A 23,876-nucleotide genomic window follows, 5' to 3' on the forward strand; every position below is an offset into this window, starting at 1 on the left:
GGGAAAAAAAAAGAGAGGTTTTGCTGCCCCCCCCTTGCAAGTGTGTGGGGGGAACTGCTGGAAAAAGAGGCCTCATGTAGAGCCTTGGAATGAGGATGTGATCGAATGCCTTCATAGAAATATGTAGACTGGCATGCGCAAGGGGTCTATGCGCTACGCATGATGAGTCTGGTGGGAACCACAACACACAACCCAGGCTGTGGAGCGGGGTGGCTTTTAGCATCAAACATTAGCCATTTCTAACGGAGGACCCCATTAGGCTCTCCCTGATTTTTCCAAGATGGTTACACCATCGTCAAGCCCCCTTCCTATCTGGGTGGATCCAAGACAAGTTACTCCACCGTCGCTACAGAGGCCAACAGAAGTGGTCTCAGATCAGCAGAAAGCCCTTGGCAGGCTGCTCAACAGCACTGGCCCTCATCTCAGGCCCTGTTCCCAGCAATGGGGCAACCACCAATAGGTCTTATCCACCTCGAGGATCAACCACCCTTCCCTTCCCTTGACCAGCCCCCGTCAATACCTGGAGACTTCCCCGAGTGCAGTACTCGGTCATGATGCAGATGTTCGGGGGATCAATGCAGGCGCCGATGAATCGGGTCAAATGTTTGTTTTGAACATCCCTCATCTGGAACAAAACAGGAACCAAACAGGATGTGTGCGATGGGGCGCTCGTGGGACACCATTCATTGTCAACCTCACATGTCACACAGTGGAAGGGGCGCTCCTATGCACTGAGTGTCTGGAACGTTGGCTGTCACCACATACATCCCGATCTAAGGAGCCCCATGCCTTGCGCGCAGGAAGTTGCACACATCACACGACAAGAGGGGAAGCCTCAAGCATTGCATGCACACGTTCGCATGGCCCAGTGTGTCTTCATACGAATGACGTCTGCGCATGAAATGTGTTGTACGGAATTAAGAGCCAACAGCCTACCCGCTGCTTGGTTCGATGCCGCAGACAGCTGGGAAATCCACTCAACTCGCGCCCCGAACGTCTATACGTTATCAGGGTGGAGGAGCTGATCTAAGAATTGCCCTGGGCAAATTGTTGCTGTCGAATCTACCTTTCCAGAACACGGGGAGCCCAGCTCTGTTCTCTTCCCCGGCTCCCCGCAAGCTGCCCTACTAATGCAATATCCCAACAACTGGAATAGAGAACCCGCTAGGGAAAATTTAAGGACACCCCCACGGGGCCGGCTAATTGGACCAATTGCTTCCAATTGGGCCCCGTGCCTAAGCGTAGGAGTACCCTACTCTAGACTTTTCAAATACACACCACAACACCACATTACAACAGACACCGACCCCCACATTGCTGGGACACAGTCACTAAAACAAATGGTTTTGTAACCATTCACTCTCCCAAGGTTCGCTTGTTTGCTTGTAGGCTGACATAGAAGCAATCTGAGATTAAAATGCGCTTAGATCTCATTGGTCCATTGACTCGCACGCACTTTTCAAGCACACATTTCGATGGCTTTCCATAGAAAGCCTATATAAAGTCTGTAATAAAGTTTATTTATATCTCAGAGATAAAATTTTATTTATACCTCCAAGTTGGCTATGAACCTGGGGCCCCGTAAAATAAATGTTTCCAATTGGGTCCCTTGGCTCCTAAGGTCGGTCCTACAACACCCCCCCTTTTGTGAGTGACCCTCCCCTCCTCTGCCTGTCCTTTGGTTGGCTGTTCCTCTCCATCCTGGCACAGATGCAACGTACATATTTGTCCGAAGGGACCCACCGTGCCAAAACACTCAGCAGACGAAAGGAGTGGCTCCTAAGGTTGGTCCTACAACACCCCCCCTTTTGTGAGTGACCCTCCCCTCCTCTGCCTGTCCTTTGGTTGGCTGTTCCTCTCCATCCCGGCACAGACGCAACGTACATATTTGTCCGAAGGGACCCACCGTGCCAAAACACTCAGCAGACGAAAGGAGCAGCCCAAATCCAGGAGACGAGGGACAAAAACCGGAGGGGGGAACGGAATGCACAATGTGGGTCGACGTGTGCGAGCCAGGATGGCCCCCCCCCATGCGAGAGCAGGGAGAGTACAAGAGGCAGTCGTACTCCCCAGACACCAGCTGGGCACCTAAGAAGCTGCCAGACCGAGTCAGACCTTTGGCTGACATAGCGCAGCACTGTCAGGCATTGACTGGCAGCAGCTAACCAGCATTAAAGATGCTGCCTTTTGTAGCCTTACCTGAAGCTGCCGGAGCTCTGGCATGCACTGTAGGGTCTCTACCACCTAGAGACAGTCCCTCCCCAAAACTCCCTCTACTGTTCCTCCCCCTGGTTATCATTCTGCTTGCTCAAGCCCTTGTTTATCTTTGCGAGTGCCCACACACTTACGCACAGGCCCGCCCCGCTCTCTGCCGCATTTAAGTTGCTTTGGCTGTTAATTAAATGGGGAGCAGATGGCCACCCCCCTGCTACTTCCTCGCTAATGAGCCATTAGCCCTTGAGCTGGGCCGCCCGCCTGGGTGCCGGTTTCTGCCGCTCTACCCCCTCCGTCTAATGAGAGGTCCCTTCCTCTCGCCTAATGAGTCCTCTGCCCAGGCTGGCAAATACCCTGATGGTGCAACGCCCCCTGCTGGTGCCCCAGGAAACCGCGCAGTAAGAAGGGAAGCAGAGCTAGTCAGGCGTAGCAAGTCGGGGCAGGGGGCTTGGGGGTCGGGCAGTCTTGCTGCAGCCGGAAAAACAAAACGGACAGAGAATGGCCACTGCAATGAATTTTTGTTCTGTACTGCGAACTAGCACGGGAATCCCTGTTGCTCCATTTATGAGCTCCCTGGATGTGGTAAGACAGAGAGGATACAACGCTTTTTAAAAATAAACTACAGCTACGGAATTTCTCAACATGCGTGAGCTTGCATTAAATTGAAAATGTGAGAATGTTAAGTAGAGCCCTGCGAGGTAGGCCTAGCAGGGCTTGCACAGTCCAGCATGATATGTGCTTCCCCCCAGTGTCCTACTAGCTGCCTTCAGGAAGCCTCCAAGCAGTTTAGAAAGCCACCCCCCTTCTCCCATCGGTGCTCCCCTACAGCTGAGGGAGCTGCCAGCCAATCTGAATGTAGCCCCTGGCCACAGACGGACTTGTCCTCCATTAATGGCCCCTTTGAAAACCATCAACACATCCCGTGGCACAGAGTTCCACAGGTGAGCAACGCGCTACGTGAAGAAACCCGGCCTTTCGCTGGAGCTGCATATAAGCCATTCTTCTGGGGCCAGCACTTAGAACGGTGACTAGGGTGGCCGTTTGGAGTCCGTCCCTGAAGCTTCAAGGACTCTTAACTGCCAGATATCAGTACATGCCCTGCCTGGTAGCCGGTGGCAGGTCCCATGAGTTCCCCACATGTTCCAGGGTCCCTCAGCCCCACTCCCCTCTGCCCTTCAAAGCTGTGGCAAGTGCTTACATGTTTCAACTCAAACAGCACATCCCTCGTCAGTTCAATGCGCTTCCGGTTGACATGTTTCACGGCCACAAGGTTCCCCTGGAAAGAGAGAGGGCAACCGGTGGTCGGTGGGAGAGGGGCGGACAAGAGGAGAGGAGACCCACGTACATCACCCCGAGCGCCTTGGAGGAAGGGCAGTATAAAATGTTGGGGGGGGGAACTACATAAGTACCAGGAAACACCAAAACGATCCTTGAAGTCTCACCTTGTAGTAAGCGGTCTTGGCATAAACTTGGAACTGTCCCTCTGTGGTGAGCAGGGACCCATAGTTTGAGCCTCTCTGGGGAGGAAAAGGAAACCATGAGGGAACCCTTACGTATGGGGTAGAACCAGCTCCCGCCCATTTCATATGCTTCATCTCCAGGTTGGTGACAGGTAGCAGAAAGGCCAAGAGATGGACTTGATGCATCAGGAGGTCTTTGCTTCAAATCTTGCCCTCACCCATGAAATCACCAGCTACTTACACCAGCCTCTGCCATCCCTGCCTCTGTGGCCTACCTTACAGGGCCATTGCAAAAAAAAAAAAAAAAAGTCATGTGTATGAAAAGGCCGGCTCATTCATGAGGCCAAATGAGATGGTTGCCTCAGGCAGCAACGGGTAGAGGTGCCAGCCTCAGTTTGCCTCATTGCCTCCACTCTTTCACCCACTTCCTGAACTGGAAAAAAGGAAGCGGAATGAAAGAGGAAGTGTGGAAGAGAGTGGTAAGCTAGGTCCAAAGGGAGAGTTTTTGCCCTCCCCCTTTTTCGTTGAGCGGACACGATCCAGTAGAAAAGGGCCCAACAGATTGAGGACCCTGGGAGAGATAGGGCCCTGGCATGTGGGGCCCTGGGAAAGATGAGCCAAGGGCACCTACCAGCGAGAGGGTGAGCTTGCTTCCCGCGTTGCGCATGTTCTTCTCCAAATTGCTGGACTGAACGTCCTCCCAGCGGATACGCCACAGCTCGGCTGCCAACTCCTTCTCTAGCCTCAGTCTCCTACGGGACGCAAGTTGCAACCTCAAGGAGGGCACCGCTACGCAGCTCCTGCCCTATTTTTTTGCCCCTCCACCCCGCGGTGAAAATCCCTGCGCACGCCTCGGTTTTGCTGACTGCCTCGGGCCCGCCCCGCAAAGACGCCGTCACCAAACCCATTCGACGGGCTCACCTGTAGACAAAGAAAGCCACGACGAGGATCACAAGAAGAATCAGGCTCATCACAAGGGACAAGATTTCCAGCAAGGAGAAGGAAGCTGAAGGAGAAAATAAGCAAAGGGCCTGTGAGAGAAGATAGGAGTCCAACCTGGAATTCTTTCCACACCAGGTTAGACATTTCAAAACAAGGGGTTGGGCAACAGCAAGGCATGTCAGTGGGCATCAATGGGACCCAGTTGTTGCCATGCTGCCATCTTGCATGGATTTTGGCATCTCCCAAAATCTCACTTGTCATTGGAACCCAAAACACAGCCAAGATCTCCCCAGCAGCTGAGCAGGTCACTGCCCGGAAGAGAGTCTATCCAGAGCCCTCTTGGTTTTGAGTTCCATCATCAGAGAAAGAAAGGACAGAAACCCTGTCCCTTTGCCACAGGATGTGGTGATGGCGACTGGCCTGGATGCCTTTAAAAGGGGATTGGACAAGTTTCTGGAGGAAAAATCCATTACGGGGTACAAGCCATGATGTGTATGCGCAACCTCCTGATTTTAGAAATGGGTTATGTCAGAATGCCAGATGCAAGGGAGGGCACCAGGGTGATGTCTCTTGTTGTCTGGTGTGCTCCCTGGGGCATTTGGTGGGCCGCTGTGAGATACAGGAAGCTGGACTAGATGGGCCTAGGGCCTGATCCAGTGGGGCTGTTCTTATGTTCTTAACTACAATTCCCAGGAAGCCTTGCAGGTCTCTTGTTATCTGGTGTGTTCCCTGGGGCATTTGGTGGGCCGCTGTGAGATACAGGAAGCTGGACTAGATGGGCCTATGGCCTGATCCAGTGGGGCTGTTCTTATGTTCTTATGTACCCTTCTGAAAATCAAACCCTACATTCCCATGGATGGTGTAGTTCGGGAGTTGGACTTAAACCTAGAAGATCCAGGTTCAAATCCCTGCTCTGCCACAAAGCTTCCTGGGTGACCTGGGGCCAGTCATTCTCTCTTAGCTTCACCTACAAACCAGGGTTGTTGGGAGGACAAGAGGAGGAAGGGAACCCTGTACACCACCCTGTACGCCATCCGGAGATCCTCAGATGAAGGGCAGTATAAAAACATGTGAAAAATAAAATAGTTCCAATATATTAAGATCTCCCAGTCTGCACTACAAAAAAAAAAAAAAGAGATGGATTTATGCCACACTAAGGCTGCAATCCGATCCACACTTTCCTGGGAGTAAATCTCACTGAACACAATGGGACTTTCTTCTGAGTAGACATGCATAGGATTGGGCTGTCAATGACATTAATTCTCCTCTCCAAGGATCTTGGGAACTGTAGTTTGGATGTTAAGTATCTCTAGTGCTCCTTGCAGAATTGAAATTCTAAAGTCATTTCTCAAATTGTGGGGAGGGGACAAAGTCATTTCTCAAATTGTGGGGAGGGGACAAGCTGGAGGATACTTAAGAGAAGACAAAAGTTCCAATTTCCTTAATTAGCCAATCAGCCCCACTGCAGCCTTCAGAGCACAGGAGCTAAGGGGATTCCCCCCCCCCCCATTTCATCACTGATGTTTCCTAAGTAACCAGAAATGTTTAAGCCTGTTAGGTAGGGGGTGCCACCCTATTTGGGTGCTGTTAGAGAGGAGAACACCCAGCCAGCAGTGGGGCAGCCCTGGACCCCCCAAGACTCTGGTACCTTTCCGACAGATCAATTCGCTATTTTCAAAGCCACAGACTGGCACATCTTTGGGAACGCCATTTCCCGGCCAGTGGATGTATTTCCCGGGCACCATTTCGATCTTCCTGCTGGTCCCGTTGTAGTTGGCAACGATCTGGGAAAAGAGGAGCTGGAGGTGGACATCATGGGGGGGAAAGAGGGCAAAAGGACCTGGGAGAGATGGAGGCAAGCTTCCATTCCTCCTCTCTGGAGATGGGCCAAGGCTTTCAGGACTGGTCAGATGGAGGTACCAATTGGTGTAACTTGTGGAACCCACTGCCACAAGATGTGGCAATGATAGCTGCTAGCTGAGAAGGCACCACAAACGAGATTGGATATATCCAGGGATACGCAGCGCCTCCATGTGGTGGATGCAGGCCACATCTGTTGCCAGAGGGGTAATGGCGGGGGGGGGGCGCTACTAATCTTTGAGCCATGCTTCCAAGTTTTTCAGAAGCACCCAACTGACCACCACTGGGAACAGAGAGCTGGGTTCAATGCCCCTTTGGCTTGCTCCAACATTGGAGTCTCTTACAGGACTCTAGGTGCCAAAGCTGTTGTGGATCGTTCCACTGACCTTGAATTCCCCATTATCTGGGTCCATGTCCCAGAGTGAATAGTCCGTTTCCCGGTCCCCGTTCTCGTCAATCTTCAAGAACCCCGAGACCCCTGCATGGCAGAAAACACTTTTAAGAGACATGCAGATGACCAGTGGCTTAGATGGTGCTAAAAAGGGCTTAGACACTTTGTGTAGGAGCCTGATTCTATCCACGGTTGCTAACCACCAAAATGGAACCGTGGAGGTTCCTTCCACCTTTCCTCTACTCTGACACCTGGAACCAAAAACCTACCCTCCCACCACATCTGCTCCTGCTGCCAGTCTGAAGGCCAGCTTGCAGGTCACCCATGAACTCTTCTGGGTGATGTGGAAGTGGCAGGGAAAAAAGCAAGCAAGAATACCCACATAGGACTTGAAATAGGGGCTCGAGTCATCTCGAGTCTCTTTTTCGAGTCACTGGCCCCGAGTCACAAGTCGAGTCAGGGTCAGTGATGTCCATGACTCGTCCCGCCATCACATCATTACGGGTTACAAGCCATGATGTGTATGCGCAGCCTCCTGATTTTAGAAATGGGCTATGTCAGAATGCCAGATGCAAGGGAGGGCACCAGGATGAGCTCTCTTTTTATCTGGTGTGCTCCCTGGGGCATTTGGTGGGCTGCTGTGAGATACAGGAAGCTGGACTAGATGGGCCTCTGGCCTGATCCAGTGGGGCTGTTCTTATGTTCTTAACTACAATTCCCAGGAAGCCTTGCAGGTCTCTTGTTATCTGGTGCGCTCCCTGGGGCATTTGGTGGGCCGCTGTAAGATACAGGAAGCTGGACTAGATGGTCCTATGGCCTGATCCAGTGGGGCTGTTCTTATGTTCTTATGCCAACAGCACAGCATTGCTTAGCTCAGGGGTGTCCAAAGTTTTTGGCAGGAGGGCTACATCATCTCTCTGACACTGCGTCGGGGGCCGGGGAAAGAAAGAATTAATTTATATTAAAAATTTGAATAAATTTACATAAGTTTACATAAAGGCGTATATTAAAGATGAACTTATATGAACGAATGAAGGTCTTGCAATAGCTCAAGGCCTATAAAAGGCCTTGCACAAAGCAAGGCTGGCCTTTCCTTTGCTGCCACTACTGCATCACAGACATGAAACAGCAAGCAGTGGAGGAAGCCCTTATCCCACAGCTCACGCAAAGAGGTCAAACAGTTGCCTTCACGCTGAGAGCAGTTGAGGCCAGTGCAGGCTGCAACAAATCTCTGGAGGGCCAGAGGCTCATTGGAGACTGGGGGCTCCTTGAGGGCTGCACTGAGAGGCCTTGAGGGCCGCATGTGGCCCCAGGGCTGAGGTTTGGGCACCTCTGGCTTAGCTCTTAGGGTTTTTGGAGGAGGTAGGAATCCGAAAAGCTGTTTGGGCTGGTAGCTTTTTCGACAAGCTTCTGGAGTGTCTGGTTAAGCTTTCCTACCCTAACCCTACCCGCAGCACCTTTGGGTGCTACTTGGAAGCAAGACAGGTTAGTAAGTTCACAACACATAGTTAAGGGGCTCAAGATGCACCCAGATACCAACCGTCAAAGATCTGGCTCCGCATCCGGTAGGTGATGGCAGTGCCGTTCCGAACGGACCCTCCCTTCTCAAGGACCTCGTGGACAGCGTTGGCGTACATCATGACCCCGTCGTAGAAAGCAGCTGCAATGATGTTCTTCTGGAAAGCATGAGAAAAAGGCAGGTCAGCACCTGCTTTGTGCTCTAGTCCACCTCTTGGAGACATGAGGCAAGTGTACAGGGGTATATCGCCCCTCCCTATTGCAACCCGGCCCTGTTAAGAGACAAATCTTAAAGCAAGCACAGGATGAAGACCCCTTACCAGCCCGTCTTCCATGGTGAAATTCTGCTCCCTCTGAGCGGCCAGTTTGACCTTCTGTAGGAATTCCCTGTACCTGGGGTTCGTGGGCTCGTAGTACGTGATGATCATCACAGCCTGGGGTGGTCAGGGAGCAAAGAAGGTGTACACTTAGAATTTATCGCCATGCTTTAAAGCTAAACCCCAACACCTTTAAAAGTCTTTGTCAATCGTCGGCGGGGCCCGACAACTTCACAAACTACGAGTGAGGTCCCCACCCTGAGGAGCTGGCAATCCAAAATTTGACACCGGGGAAGACTACAGAGGAAGGGGAGGGAGAAAATGAAGACAAAGGTAAGTGGACAACAAATATGGAGTTATTCCAGTACAGGAGAATAGGTCTCTGCCCCCAAGGGCTTGCAAATCAAAACTTGACCCAAGGGAGAGAGAGAGAGAGAGAGAGAGAGAGGAAGGGAAGAAAATGGAGGCTGGATTCAGCAAAGGGTATTTGGTATTGGTTGGCAACCTTCAGTCTTGAAAGACTATGGTATAAGCCTACGGCACCCGGTATTCCCAGGCGGTCTCCCATCCAAGTACTGACCAGGCCTGACCCTGCTTAGCTTCCGAGATAATGGTATAAGCCTACAGCACCCGGTATTCCTGGGCGGTCTCCCATCCAAGTACTAACCAGGCCTGACCCTGCTTAGCTTCCGAGATCATGGTAGAAGCCTACAGCACCCGGTATTCCTGGGCGGTCTCCCATCCAAGTACTAACCAGGTCTGACCCTGCTTAGCTTCCGAGATCATGGTAGAAGCCTACAGCACCCGGTATTCCCGGGCGGTCTCCCATCCAAGTACTAACCAGGTCTGACCCTGCTTAGCTTCCGAGATCATGGTAGAAGCCTACAGCACCCGGTATTCCCGGGCGGTCTCCCATCCAAGTACTAACCAGGCCTGACCCTGCTTAGCTTCCGAGATCATGGTAGAAGCCTACAGCGCCCAGTATTCCCGGGCGGACTCCCATCCAAGTACTAACCAGGCCTGACCCTGCTTAGCTTCCGAGATCATGGTAGAAGCCTACAGCACCCAGTATTCCCGGGCGGTCTCCCATCCAAGTACTAAGCAGGCCTGACCCTGCTTAGCTTCCCAGATCATGGTATAAGCCTACAGCACCCAGTATTCCCGGGCGGTCTCCCATCCAAGTACTAAGCAGGCCTGACCCTGCTTAGCTTCCCAGATCATGGTAGAAGCCTACAGCACCCAGTATTCCTGGGCGGTCTCCCATCCAAGTACTAAGCAGGCCTGACCCTGCTTAGCTTCCGAGATCATGGTAGAAGCCTACAGCACCCAGTATTCCTGGGCGGTCTCCCATTCAAGTACTAAGCAGGCCTGACCCTGCTTAGCTTCCGAAATCATGGTAGAAGCCTACAGCACCCGGTATTCTCAGGCAGTCTCCCATCCAAGTACTAACCAGGCCTGACCCTGCTTAGCTTCCGAGATCATGGTAGAAGCCTACAGCACCCGGTATTTCCAGGCGGACTCCCATCCAAGTACTAACCAGGCCTGACCCTGCTTAGCTTCCGAGATCAGACAAGATCAGGCATGCGCAGGGTAACAGTTCAACTATTCAGTTGAACAGTTCAGCAGAGGGAAGAATATAGATTTATCACACAGGTACACACATCTGGGCTTTGTTACAGCAGGGTACCGGGGCTAACTATGCACCCCTTCTCAGAAGGAAACCCCGATGAGTCCAATGGAACTTACCCTCAGATAAGTGTGCTTAGGATCACAGTCTAACCCAGTCTGACCAACCTCCGTTTAGTCCAATGTCCCAGTTCCAATAATGGCAACTTGGGAAGCTTGCCAGCAGGGCAGAAAGGCAAGCAGTCCTCTTCCCTGTGGCCATACCCCCAAAACAGAGATAGACTGCCTTCAAACAGGGAGGCTCCACTACCTGTTAGGGCTATTGATACCTCCCTTGCATAATTTTGCCCAGCTGTCTTTTCAAGCTATCTCTGCCAGCAGCCACAACTGCATCTTGTGGCTGTGATTTACACTCTGGTTTCCAGCTTGTGCGGTTATTAATAGCCACAGCTAGCCTGCTAGTCCATCCGGGGAATTATCTGGCTTCCTTCCTTTTCTTTGGCCGACGCTGGTGAAAAGTAAGTGGGCCAGGCCTGATGCAAGTTGTCCACGCTGCCCTCCACTCCAGCTCCTGATGGGATTTTGCAGGGCAAACCAGGCTGCTTGGAATTCCATAGGGGCACTGGGTGAGATTTGAACTCAGGACACAGGGGCGGGCAGGAGGGGCAAATAAGAAAGGTATGAACTGAGGTTCAAGAATATGGAGGGCAACTGTCTTGCAGAGAATCCATGCTGCCCCGAAACTGGTGCACGTGCTCACACCCACATACCCAAGAGACCATCATAGAGAACACAGGGGCACATTTCAGGCAAGCACGAGACATTTGCATGAGCAGAACTGCAAAAGCTTTGCAAGACCTCAGCTGTTCAACCCCCTTGCAATTGGATCAAGAGCCCCTTGCAAGACCTCAGCTGTTCCAGAAGCTTGCTCAGCAAAACACTGGAAGACCCCAATTTTTCAGCTCCAACCAAGAGCCCCTTGCAAGGGCTTCGCTCCTTTGCAATCAACATAGAGACACCAAGAGATCCAGTGGCTTTCAACTGCTCTGCAGTGGAAGGGATCTAATGCTGGGCCATGTGCTGTGATCTCCCTGGCCCTGGGTGGCCACCCAAAGATCTGCTTTTCTGCACAATGACAGGGCTGACCCACAACTCTGGAAAGCCAAAGCCACAAGTGGTTGAAACCAACCCCAAACTGGGGCTGTAGCCCAGCTTTAGAGCAAGTGTGTTGCCCCTTGAAGGTGGTCCGTTGATCATGCAAGGGCCATACAAGGCCCCATCTTATATTTATACCTGGCCGGATCAATCCGGAGGCTTCGTACCACCCGCCAATCAATGTCACACCCTGCAATTTCCTTCTGCACCTGCAGGGGGCTCTGAAGTGGGTTCTAGTGCCAGGCTTAAGCCAACGGAACAAGACCCAGAGATTCTTGGCAAGTTCTGACCCATCTGCTAGCCAACGCCATGGAACCCAGCTTCCAAATCAGACACAAAGCCCCATTATTGCATCCACATCCTCAACCGGTCCTAGTGGCCTTAGGCAATAGCTGTTCTCTCCGGAAGGTAGGGCAGCTCCCTACAATGTCTGCCAGGTATTTTTTGGCAAAAAATCTTTTCTTCCCCTTCTGGCAAGGCTCCCACAACCTTAACACTTTCCTAACCTCCAGAAATAAAACAGATCCAACTCTCTCTCCAGCATCAACTCAGAGCCAGGGAGAGCTTCCCCATTTGACTTTCTGCCTGTCAACGGCACAACAGCCCTGCTAGGAAAAAAAAATGGTGAAGCGGCCATGGCACACCGCAATCTTATATACACTCTGCTGTCACCACTAGGTATTCAGGTTCCTCCAGATTCTGTGGACCTGGACGTCGTTTGTCCGCGGAACAATTAAATATTTTTTTAATTTCCGCATTTTGACCAACAGCAATTCCAGCAGCATTTTATCGTTGGCATCGAATTCCATTGGGACCGTTTTTGGTATCTCAGGGCCCAATCCCATCCAGCGCCGACGCACCTGCAGTGCAGCCCCGAGGCAAGGAACAAAGGTTCCCTGACCTTGCGGAGGCCTCCGTAACTACCCACCACAGGATGCAACGCACACCTCATTGGCATGGCTACACCAGGGCTGGAAAGTTGGATGGGATTGGGCCCTGGGTGGTCAAAGTGCAATAGCACCCTCAACCTGACCCGAACGTGGTCACTGACATGCAGTAGTGTTAAGCGCACAATGGTAACTTGTTAGTGCTCGGTCATGTCGTGAGAATGGATGATGGCCGGATCCCAAAGGATCTCCTCTATGGAGAACTCGTGCAAGGAAAGCGCCCTACAGGTAGACCACACCTGCGATACAAGGACATCTGCAAGTGGGATCTGAAGGCCTTAGGAGTGGACCTCAACAGGTGGGAAACCCTGGCCTCTGAGCGGCCCGCTTGGAGGCAGGCTGTGCAGCATGGCCTTTCCCAGTTTGAAAAGACACTTTGCCAACAGTCTGAGGCAAAGAGGCAAAGAAGGAAGGCCCATAGCCAGGGAGACAGACCAGGGACAGACTGCACTTGCTCCCGGTGTGGAAGGGATTGTCACTCCTGAATCGGCCTTTTCAGCCACACTAGACGCTGTTCCAGAACCACCTTTCAGAGCGCGACACCAAAGTCTTTCGAGACTGAAGGTTGCCAACAATAATAGTCGACAGCCACTTTGAATTTATTTGGACACCATCTAGGTGTGTGACACTTTGACATGTAAGAGGGCAGGTCCTTGCCCTGCAGGGATTTACACTCTAAAATTTGACACAGGGGGAACGCAGGAAAAAGGGGATTGGAGTAAACTAAGAATACGCAGGTATTTCAGCTATGCGTACTCAGGTTTAGCTCGAGAATGGTGTACGGTTCTGTACTTGACACCTGCTGACGTCCAATTCCCAGTTAAGCTGCCAATTACTCTCAGGCAGGAAAGAGATTCTAAAATGTCGTGTTTAACATGAGCCTTCCAGCCTGGATTAAAAAAATATCCGAGCGACTGCATTTCAAGACACCCGTAAATATCCATTTCGGGTCAAGGAGTGTCAAGGAGGCCGTGTGCTTCCATGGCGCACTTACCTTGTAGGCCTCTTTGGCAAGGGCAGCGTTGGCCTCTCCTCGATTCCAGGGCAGCAGCGGGTCGGGGAAGTGGGCACCACTCTGCAAGCTCGCACCAAAGGGGTCGATGTAGAAGAAGGCATATTCGCCCGCGGTGAGCCCCTCCTGGTGGGCGGCCAGCATGAAACTGTGGAAGATGTCGGGGGCACAGCAGATGTACACAACTGCGGGGCAGAGGAAGGGAGGGCGTGAGGGCGGCCATTTTGATCCCCACAAGGCTTTCCCCCCCCCCCCCGTCTTTGGTGGTAACAATTGGAACAGCCAGTGGCCTGCAACTCTTTCGTAGCACCCCCAAAATCCACCGGCTGCCTCTGTTCATCAAGCAGTTCTCGGGCTTCCTCTGTTTTTTTTATGTTTTCGTAAAGCGACACTGCGCCGCCACTTTCATGCGCGCGCACTGCCCTACCATGCGCTCTTGAGACAAGATGCATCTGTCCTGCGTTCCAAGACTGCAAGAGCAGTGATGGTCAGTTGACTTTATCTCTTGAACGCTATCCATATTTCCTCCAAAACATCGGACTCCTTTCAAGGCAGCTTTCCACTAAGCTGGCTTAAGATTTCAGGCTGGTTCTGGTTCCAAGTTTACGACTTGGCAATCTGGGGGGAAAGGGTTTGACCACCTCTGAAACATCAAAAGCCACTATATACCATATATAGCCACTATATACCACTACATAGTCTCTCCCTTTGTCCATCTTGGTCAGCATTGTCAAGCACTGACTGACAACAGCTTGTCAGGAATAAGATGGTGGCTTTTTGTAGACCTGCCGGGAGGCTCGGACAGGGTTGAATCTGGGACTTCCCACATGCAATGTCCTTACTCTGGCCCCCTCCTTCATACATGGGGGGGGTACTACTGAGTGCATCCATAGACACATATATAACGACAGTAAGATTTACTTGCAATCCAAAGGGAAGAGGAAGAGAACAAGTTTGGTGTCAACGGGGGGGGGGGGGACTATCAAGAGATAGCCCCTGACAGCGGCCAAGAGATGCTGGGAAGCCACACAGAGCTTGCCAAACAGGACAAGAGGTGGAGAGGTTGGCGACGGTTTCTCCAGGAACAGCCTGGACTCAGGCACATAATGCTCTGCACATCACGGTGTCCCCAGCCCGGCACAACCCCTCCTGCCCTCACTCCCTGCTTGAAACACGGCCTAAGGACGTGTTGTGGAGCCACACACTTATCCAGCCTCCCCCCGACCCGTCTCCTTCGTTCTTTCAGTCCTCCTATTAAAATTTTTGGCTGTAAGGTCCTTGGGGCAGGGAACTGTCGCGCTTCCCTGTGAATTGCCATGAGCGTGGAGGCTGCAGACTGCCCCACCGACTCTCCCAGCGATGCCCCCAAACATTGACAAGGCTGCGAGCAAACCAATGACAAAACATGCTGCAGTGCGTCCCCCCCACTCCACCTCTCGGTTCTGCACGAGTTCAAATCCCCCCCCAGAGAGTTCCGGATACACTTTTCTCTAGATTCCTTTCCCGGCTGAGTTGGAAAGAAAAGCCACGGCCGTTCCCCAACACATCCACGGCCATCGCTCTGCACACCCTACTTGACCGCCAAATGCCTTCCACGGGGAGCCATTTAGCACCGCTGGGGAGGTTGCGAAAGCAGGGAGGCTGGGAAGTTTCCAAGCTCTACAAGGCCCATTCCTGGATAATGGGCCGACTGCTTGCTGCAAACCAGAGTGTCGAAATCGGGACCCTCCCCCTCCCCCAGTGCTTGGGGGGGGGGGGAAGAGAGAGTGAAAATCACACCCTGGAAGCCAAAGTCATGCAAACCTATTATTAAAAAAAACCCACAAATGGACACATCTGTCCAAAGTGAGAGCAGCGACTCTCTTCCACCAGGGCTGTGGTTGCGCTTTCATCCCTGTCGAATCCACAGTTGGGCCCAGACCGAGTGGGCATGTAAGCTCGGTGTTCAGAACCCCTCTTTTGCAGGCAGAAGGTCCCAGGTTCAGGTACGGCGTGGGGGGGAAGCCTTGCCAAAACCCACATCAAAGTAGGCAAGTTAGGTGGCCCAGCTAGATGAGTTACTCACAAGAAGCGCAGCAATCAAATGCCAAATCTCCTGCAAGGCAAGAAACACCAGCCATGGCAAGGAGCTGCCTGTCGCTTCTCTGTGCGATTCTCTGCTCTGAGCATGCCCCTGTTAGCTGTGGCTGAGAGCAGGTAGATCAATAGCATCCCCTCCTCCTCTTCCTCCTCCTCCTCCTCCTCACATCTCGATCAGTAACTCCCAATTACAAGAGGTAGAAGAGTGCCTCTCTCCAAGTCACTTCTGCATTCCCAATCAGGAGGGATGATTGGGGAACAGGGACTCATACAGAGATATGGCAATGAGCTCCTCTGAGGCCAAGTTGTTCTTCCATGTTAAAAATTGGAACCAACATAAGTTTTTTATTGGGGGGGGGGGTATGGCTAGTTTGATCTGGGTTTGGACTGCAGTGGGAGAAGGGTTCAAGCCCTCCACCCCTGGCAGGATACCAGTCCAGATAGGGCTTTAAAAGAGGCTTTAAAAGTCAGGGAGGTCTGGCTTGGCACTTTGCTGTCAGAAGTTTGGCAGACACCCCCATAAGGATTCACCCAGGTTTGGTCGAGGAACCGGGCTCCAGGCGAGCGCATAAATGTGTACATTGCAATAAGTCCCCCCCCCCCAACATGTCACAAATGATAAATACACTCCCAGGTTGCTAGGAAGATTATTACCAAGGAGTGTCCTGTTGGGAGCCAGGCCGGAGCAGCCAAGCATGATAAATACCTAGCAACCCGACCCTCCTTTCTTCCTGCATGCCCGGCCGGCAACGCTGACCCCCACCCCCATTTGGCAGAGAGCTGGGCAGCAGGGAGAGCCTCTGCCCAGGTGTGCCAGGAGGCAAGTGGAGGAGGAGAAGACAAGAAAGCAATCCTTGGAGCCGAAGGGGGAATTTTAGCAGGTGCCGCTTCTCTGCTTCACCCTTATGGGGCAGGCAGCACCCGCAAATTATTCCCCATTCACGAAGGGTCCAGGAGACCGTCTCCTTTTCCCGAGGACCCCTTGCACAGCCATGAGAGGGGGAAAAGTGTGACCAAGTTTTCTAAAAATGGTATGGGGCGTTGGAGAAACAGGCCTTATCCCCCCCCCCCCCGATCGGCATGTCATTAGAACACAAGGTCATCCAGTTAAACTGACCGGCCGGAGAGGCAAAAAACGCAGGCACTACTAAGTTGATACCCACTCATCACGCGGTGGTAAAAAAAGGCGCAGGAGCCCTGCCAGGGAAATCAGTTGGCAGCCCTACCACGGAGGGAAGCATCGATTACAAGGGCATATTGGGTGGGTCCTAGCGCTAATTCACCCTGCACCAGGCCTCTGGCCAAGAGACATCCTGTTATTTTCCAGCTGAAGTGTCCTTCCCACACCGGCAGCTGAGGTCAAGGGACGCGTCCCGTCCATGGGGTGGGGTCACAGCATGCTTGGCCCCCCTGAGCCAGCGTTTTCCTGTTTTGCTGACTCGCCACTTCCTCCTCCCAACGGAAAAATCTCCGCCGGTGATTTAGTGCCTTGGAATTGGCTCCCTCTCCCAGCAGCCTCCTGACGTGTCACCAGTGCAAACAGGGGGGACCTGCATTTAACACCCAAGTCATCATCACAATCACAATCTCTCTCTCTTACACACACACATTCCTGAAGTCTCTTCCCCACCTGACTTGGGCTGTCTTTGCTGACTCTGCAGTGGCTGGTCTGTCCTCCACTTCTTGAAATGCCATGACTGTGTTTGTTATTCTCCAGGTTAAACGCAGGCCAGGAAAGCCTAATTGTTCTACAGCTGAACCCCACAGGCGCAGCCTGGGCAAAGCACCAAGGCTCACGGAGTCGGAAGGGACCCTGGAGGTCATCTAGTCCTCCCCCTGTTCAGTGCTGGAAACTTCCCCAGCTCAGTGCCAAAGATCACAGCACTGGCTAGTGAGAAAATGCACCTAGAATCTACTCAGTAGCCCAGGTGTGGCGGCAAAAGGTAGGGCTGGCTCATGCATGAGGCCAACTGGGGCAACAGCCTTGGGCAGCAAAGGGACAAGGGGGCACCCACTTGGCCCCGCTGCTGCTCCGACACGCACAACTGGAAAAGAAGAGAGGGATGGCGCAGAAGAGGAGAGGCGAGGGCTATAGCATTGGATTGGAGACCAACATCAACTGATAAAGGCAGGGAATGGCTTTTGGCACTGAAGCTCCGGAGATCTTGGACTGGCCCTGGTGGGTGATTTCATGGCCCTGCATTGCTGCATCTGATGAAGTAGCTGTAGCCCACAAAAGTACCTGCTCCATTCCACGCATTGCCTTCAAGGTGCCACACGCCTCTCGGCTGCTAGTATGAGACGTTTCATGTGAATCGCTGACATGGCATCTCCGGGATCGAGCTCCCTCTGGAAGCTCCATCTCTTTCATGGTCTCCGTCCCGCTCTCATGTCTGGCACGCAGGTAGGTTCAGTTGTGCGTGCATGTGAATGCCACCGTGCCCCGCGGCACACGGCCTGCCATTCCTCAGGTGCGCGCGAACCCCTGAGAATGGACTGTGGGGCAAATCAGTCTTCTTCATGTAATGGTTAACCCAGCACCAAACACCCTTGGAGCTCTCTTCCATCATAAATGAGAGGTTAGTTTATTGCAGGGCAAATGCAGACAGTGACCACACGGAAAGGTTGTGTTTTCAGCTACGTGCTGTGCTGGGGGACGGGGGGCCTTAGGCAGGATGAGAGCAGGGAGGGAGCACAAGACACCCTTTCAGCCTGTGAATATGTGTGTAGGATTTACATATAGAATCTGTGTTGCTGGTGCACAAAGGAAGCCCTGCTGGCCAAGCTGCCCTCTATAACCACATCCTGTGCTTCTTGACACCCTCCAGCGATGGGTTGTTGAAGAGGGTCTCCAATTAGCCTCCGAAACCTCCAGTTTGGGGGAAGCATGTAGCCTGACCGTACTATTTTTTGAGCTCTCTTCCTTTCCATCTCTCTTCAAAACCCAACTCTTCGGCCAAGCCTTTGGTTCAAGTCTCTAGTCCTCACTAGCAACAAAATGAAAGCCCCAGTGAGACACGGGGTGGAAGATTTTGGAAGGGGGAACGACACACAGGCTGTACAGCATATGCTTTTAACAATGATAGTCAATGGGGTTCACTCCCAGGATGGGGTTGCAGCCTTTGGGATGCTTGGGGAGTTTACTTTAAGCAGATCAGCAACTGCTTGGAAAGATTAGGAGGGTTCTTCTTCATTTTAAATACATTTTTAAATGTATAGTTATTGCCAACTTTTAATTGACTTTTAATTGGCTGATTTGATTTTGGTGTTAAAATTTTTACTGCTTGATGAGGTCCCTCCTGGCCATGACGTCACTGGTGGGTGGGTTGGTGGGTCCCAACAGATTGTCATACTAAAAAGTGGGTCCCAGTGCTAAAACACTTGAGGACCACTGATCTAGATTGTAAGCTCCGCGGGGCAGAGACTGGTTCTCGTTTTCACGGCTTTATTCTCCGAAAAGCCACTCGTGGCTAACAGAAATGAAGTCCTGCTCTCCATAGAGGCTGGGGGAAAAGACATACCAGGGAGAGCCAAGGAGGAATTCCTGGCCTTGTGCTTCGCCGTCTATCTCCCCGCTCCCCCTGCCTTTCAAGGAGAAAAGATACCGGCCAAGCCCTTCCTCTAACATGGCCCCATTACAAACCCCAAACTTCTTCCAAACTCCACACCCTTCCACGGAGACATCCCCTTAGTGCTCATGGCTGCTATCGCAGATACTGTAGTTAACACCCATCCAAGGTCAGGACCGGATTGCTAGCCAAACTCCGCTCTCTCAGCAGGAGAGAGTCCTCTGCCCCACGCAGCCTGCAGTTTATCATCCTCTGAGTTGAAAGGAGAAGGGTCAGGCACTCTTGTCAAGCCTTGGCAGGGATTGTAACCTGGAGCAGAGGATGTACAGATGATACATCGGGGCTTAAACCGAGCCCCTTAACCCTTGCCTGGTGACAGGTCTTGGCTTTGGCGCAAGAAGCAAAGTCGTGTTTAACAGACAGCCATCTTCTGAGCATGCGAAGAGTGCCCACCCATTACCACAAACCCCTCTGCATATCTGGCATTAGGAGACAAAGACTTTAAGGTCCTGGTCTTTTGTTTTAACAAATCACTGGAAGACACTCCCCTCTCCCTACCATGGCTCCACAGAAACACATACACCTGGAAAGATTTTACATGCTCCCCCTGTTGACCCCACCTCAATCCCCTTCCCCTTCTCTGTCCCTTGGGGCAAGGATCCGTCATTCTGCATAGACTGGGTACAATACTGTAAGACACGTCAGTGGCTAAAGCCACATGTGTCTACGTAGCACGCAAGCCCCCCCAGCCCAACTTGTGCAACCCAAGAAAACGCAACAAACAGACAGACATCATCAACCAGCATCCCCAACAAACTGTGAACCAGGGAGTCTCCCACCTCCATCGTGAACTCACGAGGTGGCTCTAGACCAGGGGTCTCCAAACTTTTTGGCCAGAGGTCCGCATGAAATATCTGGCGCGGTGCTGAGGGCCAGAAACAAATTTAAATATAAAGTTTAAATAAATAAATTAGAAATGGTACATAGATGAACGAATAAATGAATGAGTGGGCTCATTCACTCAGCTTCTCTGGCCTTCAGAACACCCTCCAGATGCAATCAGAGCACAGCTCTGGTCATGTTCTGTTGAGTGGGCCAGAGGCTTTCAGGGGACTGGCTGCGGGCCGGATAGAGGCCGGGGTTTGGGGACCCCTGCTCCAGACCAACCAGCCATCCTCTCTTCTGTGTTGTTCCCAGCCCGGTGCAATACCAGGAACACTACAACACCGACCAACCTCACAGGGCTGTTGTACAGGCTGCCAATAAGGATTTGATGCTTCATACCAACCTATCACAGGACGGGAAGGCTGGGACTGGACTCAAATACATTCTGTCCAACTCAGTGGAACTTAATTCCGAATTGACCAGTATAGAATTGGATGGCAGCTCCCTTGCCAAGGATTCACAATCTACCTAAACGCTTGGGAAATCCTCAAATCAGCCATCCCTCTGCTGGAAAATGCTTTCAAGTTGCCTCAACACACAATCTTATCAAGCTATCCAAGTCTGCAGTCCTAACCACGCTTTCCTGAGAGTAAGCCCCATTGAACAAAATAGGGCTTACTTCTGAGTAGACCTGGTTAGGCTTGTGCCCTAAAAGTGATTCCTTTTTACACCTCTCTTTTGTGCATGACGCCCACCTATGCAAAAAGGAGGCAAGCCTGCGTTCCAGCTATGCCCCGCGACCTCCTACGCTTCTCCACATCTGTGGCCTGAGTTTGCTGGGTAGCTGGAGAAGACCGGAGTGTGGAAGATGGAAACAAGGGACCAAGACTTACCGAAAGGCAGCCAAACTGCTTTCTAAGCTCCGGAATCTCCTGACCCCACTAATGCAAAGTACAAGGTCCTTGCACATTTCTAAGGTGGACAGCCCATGATTGGCCTGGCTGCTCTTTTTGCGGCTAAACCACAGCTGCGGCGGTGAGGATGGAGGCAATCCAGATTGAGTTTATGGCACAGTGGGGAACGGGCTCTCAACCCTTTGCCCCTCCGCCACACTCCCAATCTAGATCGCTCCTCTCTGGCCACTGTTTCAGTGTGTCAGGCCAAGTGCATGTCTAGCAACATGCGAGAGGGCGTTTGCTGTGGTCGCACCTCACCTGTGGAACTCTCTGCCTCAGGACGCCAAGATCGGCTATTGAATTTCAATAGCATAGAAAATAGTAGTTGGATTTTTCAATAGTATTTGCTAATCGTAATTAGCAAAAGATAACCCAAGCATGTCCAGGGCGATCCCCTTATCAAAGAGAACTACGTAGCCCTCTCTGAACCCAGTGATCAATTTCTGTGGGCAGATACAGCAGCATATAGGGCCCTATGTGGTGCCGAGGTTTGCGCTCCAACATCTCATTGCTGGAGGTGCTCCCGGCCACACTTATGACTGCATTCTTTTGGAAAATGGCGCTCCTGAAATCAGTGAAGATATGCTGGGGGATGGATGGATGGATGGATGGATGGATTTTCTGCAACTCCACAAGCCAGGGACCCAACAAAACGACAACCAGGTTCCCTTTTAACACTGATGCTCCACCCCCCCTCCCCCAACACAGCCAGGTGAGAATCTGTTTCTAAAATGCAACCATGCTTATTCTGTTGCAGTCTGCATGAACAACGTCCCCTTTCCTCAACTCCCCAACATACAAATCTCACTTTGCTTCTTCTCCTCTTATGCAAAAATCATGGTCTTCTTACGACCCGGTCATTTTTACATTATCCCCACTTCCCTGTATTTAGATATAATTCTTTTTTAAAGGGTTATGTTTAGTCCTGAGCAAAAACCTCTCATTCTTCATTGGAGAAAAAAAAATTTAAGCTAGTTAAAGCTCAGGGAAGAAGACGGCTCAAGCACACACACCCCCCCCCCCAGCCTCACTGTTGCTTCTGGGTGGGGGGTACCCTGAAAATTGTTTTATAGGAGCCTTGTTGGAGACGCCAAGAGCCCTCCCCTCGGGCCAAAAGTGCAGGTTGCACAACAGTTTATCCATAATATAAGAATTAGCGCGAAGACCCACACACATGCTGTTTTCCTCTTAATGTGCCCACCTCTGGGTGGGTACATCGGTTGGGCAGGGGGTGAAATGCAATTATTTCATTCGACTGTCCCCAATAATCTACTGCCTGTCCACCTATATCCGGGCACTATAGGAAGAGAACAAACCACCCACCCCAAACACCTAGGAGCAACAAAACAGGACATGAGACTTTCTGCTACCCCACCCCAGGAGTGGGAAGGGAATCGCTGGGGGTGTGTGTGGGGGGGTCACATATGCTCAGAGGTTGTGCCTTCGCATTCCCTGCCGTTAGCAGATGCTTTGGATGCTGGGGCTCTTAATAGAAAAGGCACCCTTAAAGAGTGCCCCTCTGAGCATGCGAAGAGTACTTGCCTCTTGCCACAGGGCTCGGAGCATGACCCCACATCGACTCTCTCTGCCTCTCACGTTTAAAGGCTGGATCCCCGAGGGGCAGCATGGCAAGGGAAGTCAGGACTTACTCCGCGCTTTCTGCTTCATGTGCTGGATCAAGGCGGTGTAGTTGGTGTCGGAGAAGGGGATGTCCTCCACGGTCATGTTGTTCATGGCCCGCAGCCTCATGTAGAGGCCCTCCAAGGCGAAGTAGCAGGGCCGCTCGTCCTTCTTGTTGTCCCAGTACAGGAGCATGGTCCGGCTGGTCCAGTTGAAGTGCAGGTTGAGGGAGGCCCCAAAGTTCCCCAGCTTGCCGTGGCTGGGCCCAGTGCGGGTGGTCAGGTCGTACTGGCGGCCCTTGTTGTCAAAATCCACTGCCTCCGCCCCGGCCGTCACAAGGGGTAGCCCCCAGTGCTGGGTGAAGCGGGCCACAGGGGCCGAGGAGTAGATGCAACCTGGCCCCAGGAAGGCATCCGGGTCGTGGTTCATCTTGATGTCCACAGCAGACAGGGGGGCCATGGAATCCGAGCAGACCCCTTGGTCGTCTTCACTGGTGCCAAAGACAAGCCGGATGGTGTAGCCAGGAAGGAGCCCTGGCTGGGCATTGATCTTCTCGACGGCCAGCTGGATGGCGGGGCCCACCCTTGGCCAGGCCCAGGGGTAGGTTGTGTTGTGGGCTGGGAGGACCACGGCAATGGTCAGGTTGCCCCTGGCCAGGGTGCCCACCTGGGAGAGGGCCACCACCAGGAGCCACCACATGGCCTCACCCCCCACGCATGGCCAACGGTGCACTCTGGGGGAGCAGGTGAGCCAGAGCTCCAGGTGGGCCACACCTCTGGGACTCCCTTGCTGCTGCCCAGCCTTCATCCCCTGCCACGAGCCCAACCGGCGTTCCTCAGTTTTGGGGCACCTGGAGTCCTTCTTGCCCCAGCCCTGCGAGAACCCAACCTCTGGCTCCCACCCACCCTTTCCAAAATTCCTCACACTCAGCTGGCACAGAGCTGGTTCGCTTGCACTGGAGCGCAACCCGACTGACGCACTCCACACCCACCAATCCCCTCCTAGAAGACCCCCAAATCTTCCTCCGGCCCCCTGCCTCTCTGATCCAGCTTGACAGCCCACCAGGCTTGTCCAGCTTGGTCCGCAGACCCACCCATCCAGGCAACCTGGAGGCTCACTGGACCTCTGAACCTTAGATCTCCAACCTCTTCTCCCCCCTGGTTCCCACAAACTTTTAGAGTTTTTGGGGTGTCTTGGCTTAGCTACCCCAGTGTTGGTCCCACCCTGAGTTCTCCAACCTTCCCAAGTTCTCCAACCTCTGATCTGCCAGCTGCCCGCCTGCCTTCCTTCCCGGAGCCCAGATGGTGCCGGAGTGGGTAAGGCAG

General features: G+C 52.5%; 1 protein-coding gene across 1 annotated transcript in view; it reads right to left on the reverse strand.

Moving 5' to 3' along the window:
- The window catches only part of NPR1 (natriuretic peptide receptor 1), a 35,400-nt gene extending 11,551 nt beyond the window's left edge, over nucleotides 1–23,849 (reverse strand). Inside the window, exons 1-11 of the mRNA XM_066610163.1 lie at nucleotides 22,581–23,849; nucleotides 13,425–13,627; nucleotides 8,706–8,819; nucleotides 8,408–8,543; nucleotides 6,863–6,954; nucleotides 6,265–6,400; nucleotides 4,596–4,680; nucleotides 4,306–4,426; nucleotides 3,657–3,731; nucleotides 3,413–3,490; nucleotides 521–625 (exon numbers count right to left, since the gene is read on the reverse strand). Of these exons, the coding sequence (XP_066466260.1) occupies nucleotides 521–625; nucleotides 3,413–3,490; nucleotides 3,657–3,731; nucleotides 4,306–4,426; nucleotides 4,596–4,680; nucleotides 6,265–6,400; nucleotides 6,863–6,954; nucleotides 8,408–8,543; nucleotides 8,706–8,819; nucleotides 13,425–13,627; nucleotides 22,581–23,358 (1,923 nt within the window). The 5' untranslated portion in view covers nucleotides 23,359–23,849. The remainder of the gene's footprint in view (nucleotides 1–520; nucleotides 626–3,412; nucleotides 3,491–3,656; nucleotides 3,732–4,305; nucleotides 4,427–4,595; nucleotides 4,681–6,264; nucleotides 6,401–6,862; nucleotides 6,955–8,407; nucleotides 8,544–8,705; nucleotides 8,820–13,424; nucleotides 13,628–22,580) is intronic.
- Between the last annotated feature and the right edge of the window lie 27 nt (nucleotides 23,850–23,876).

This window comes from Tiliqua scincoides, chromosome 15 (genome assembly GCF_035046505.1).
Source record: "Tiliqua scincoides isolate rTilSci1 chromosome 15, rTilSci1.hap2, whole genome shotgun sequence".
Lineage (NCBI taxonomy): Eukaryota > Metazoa > Chordata > Lepidosauria > Squamata > Scincidae > Tiliqua > Tiliqua scincoides.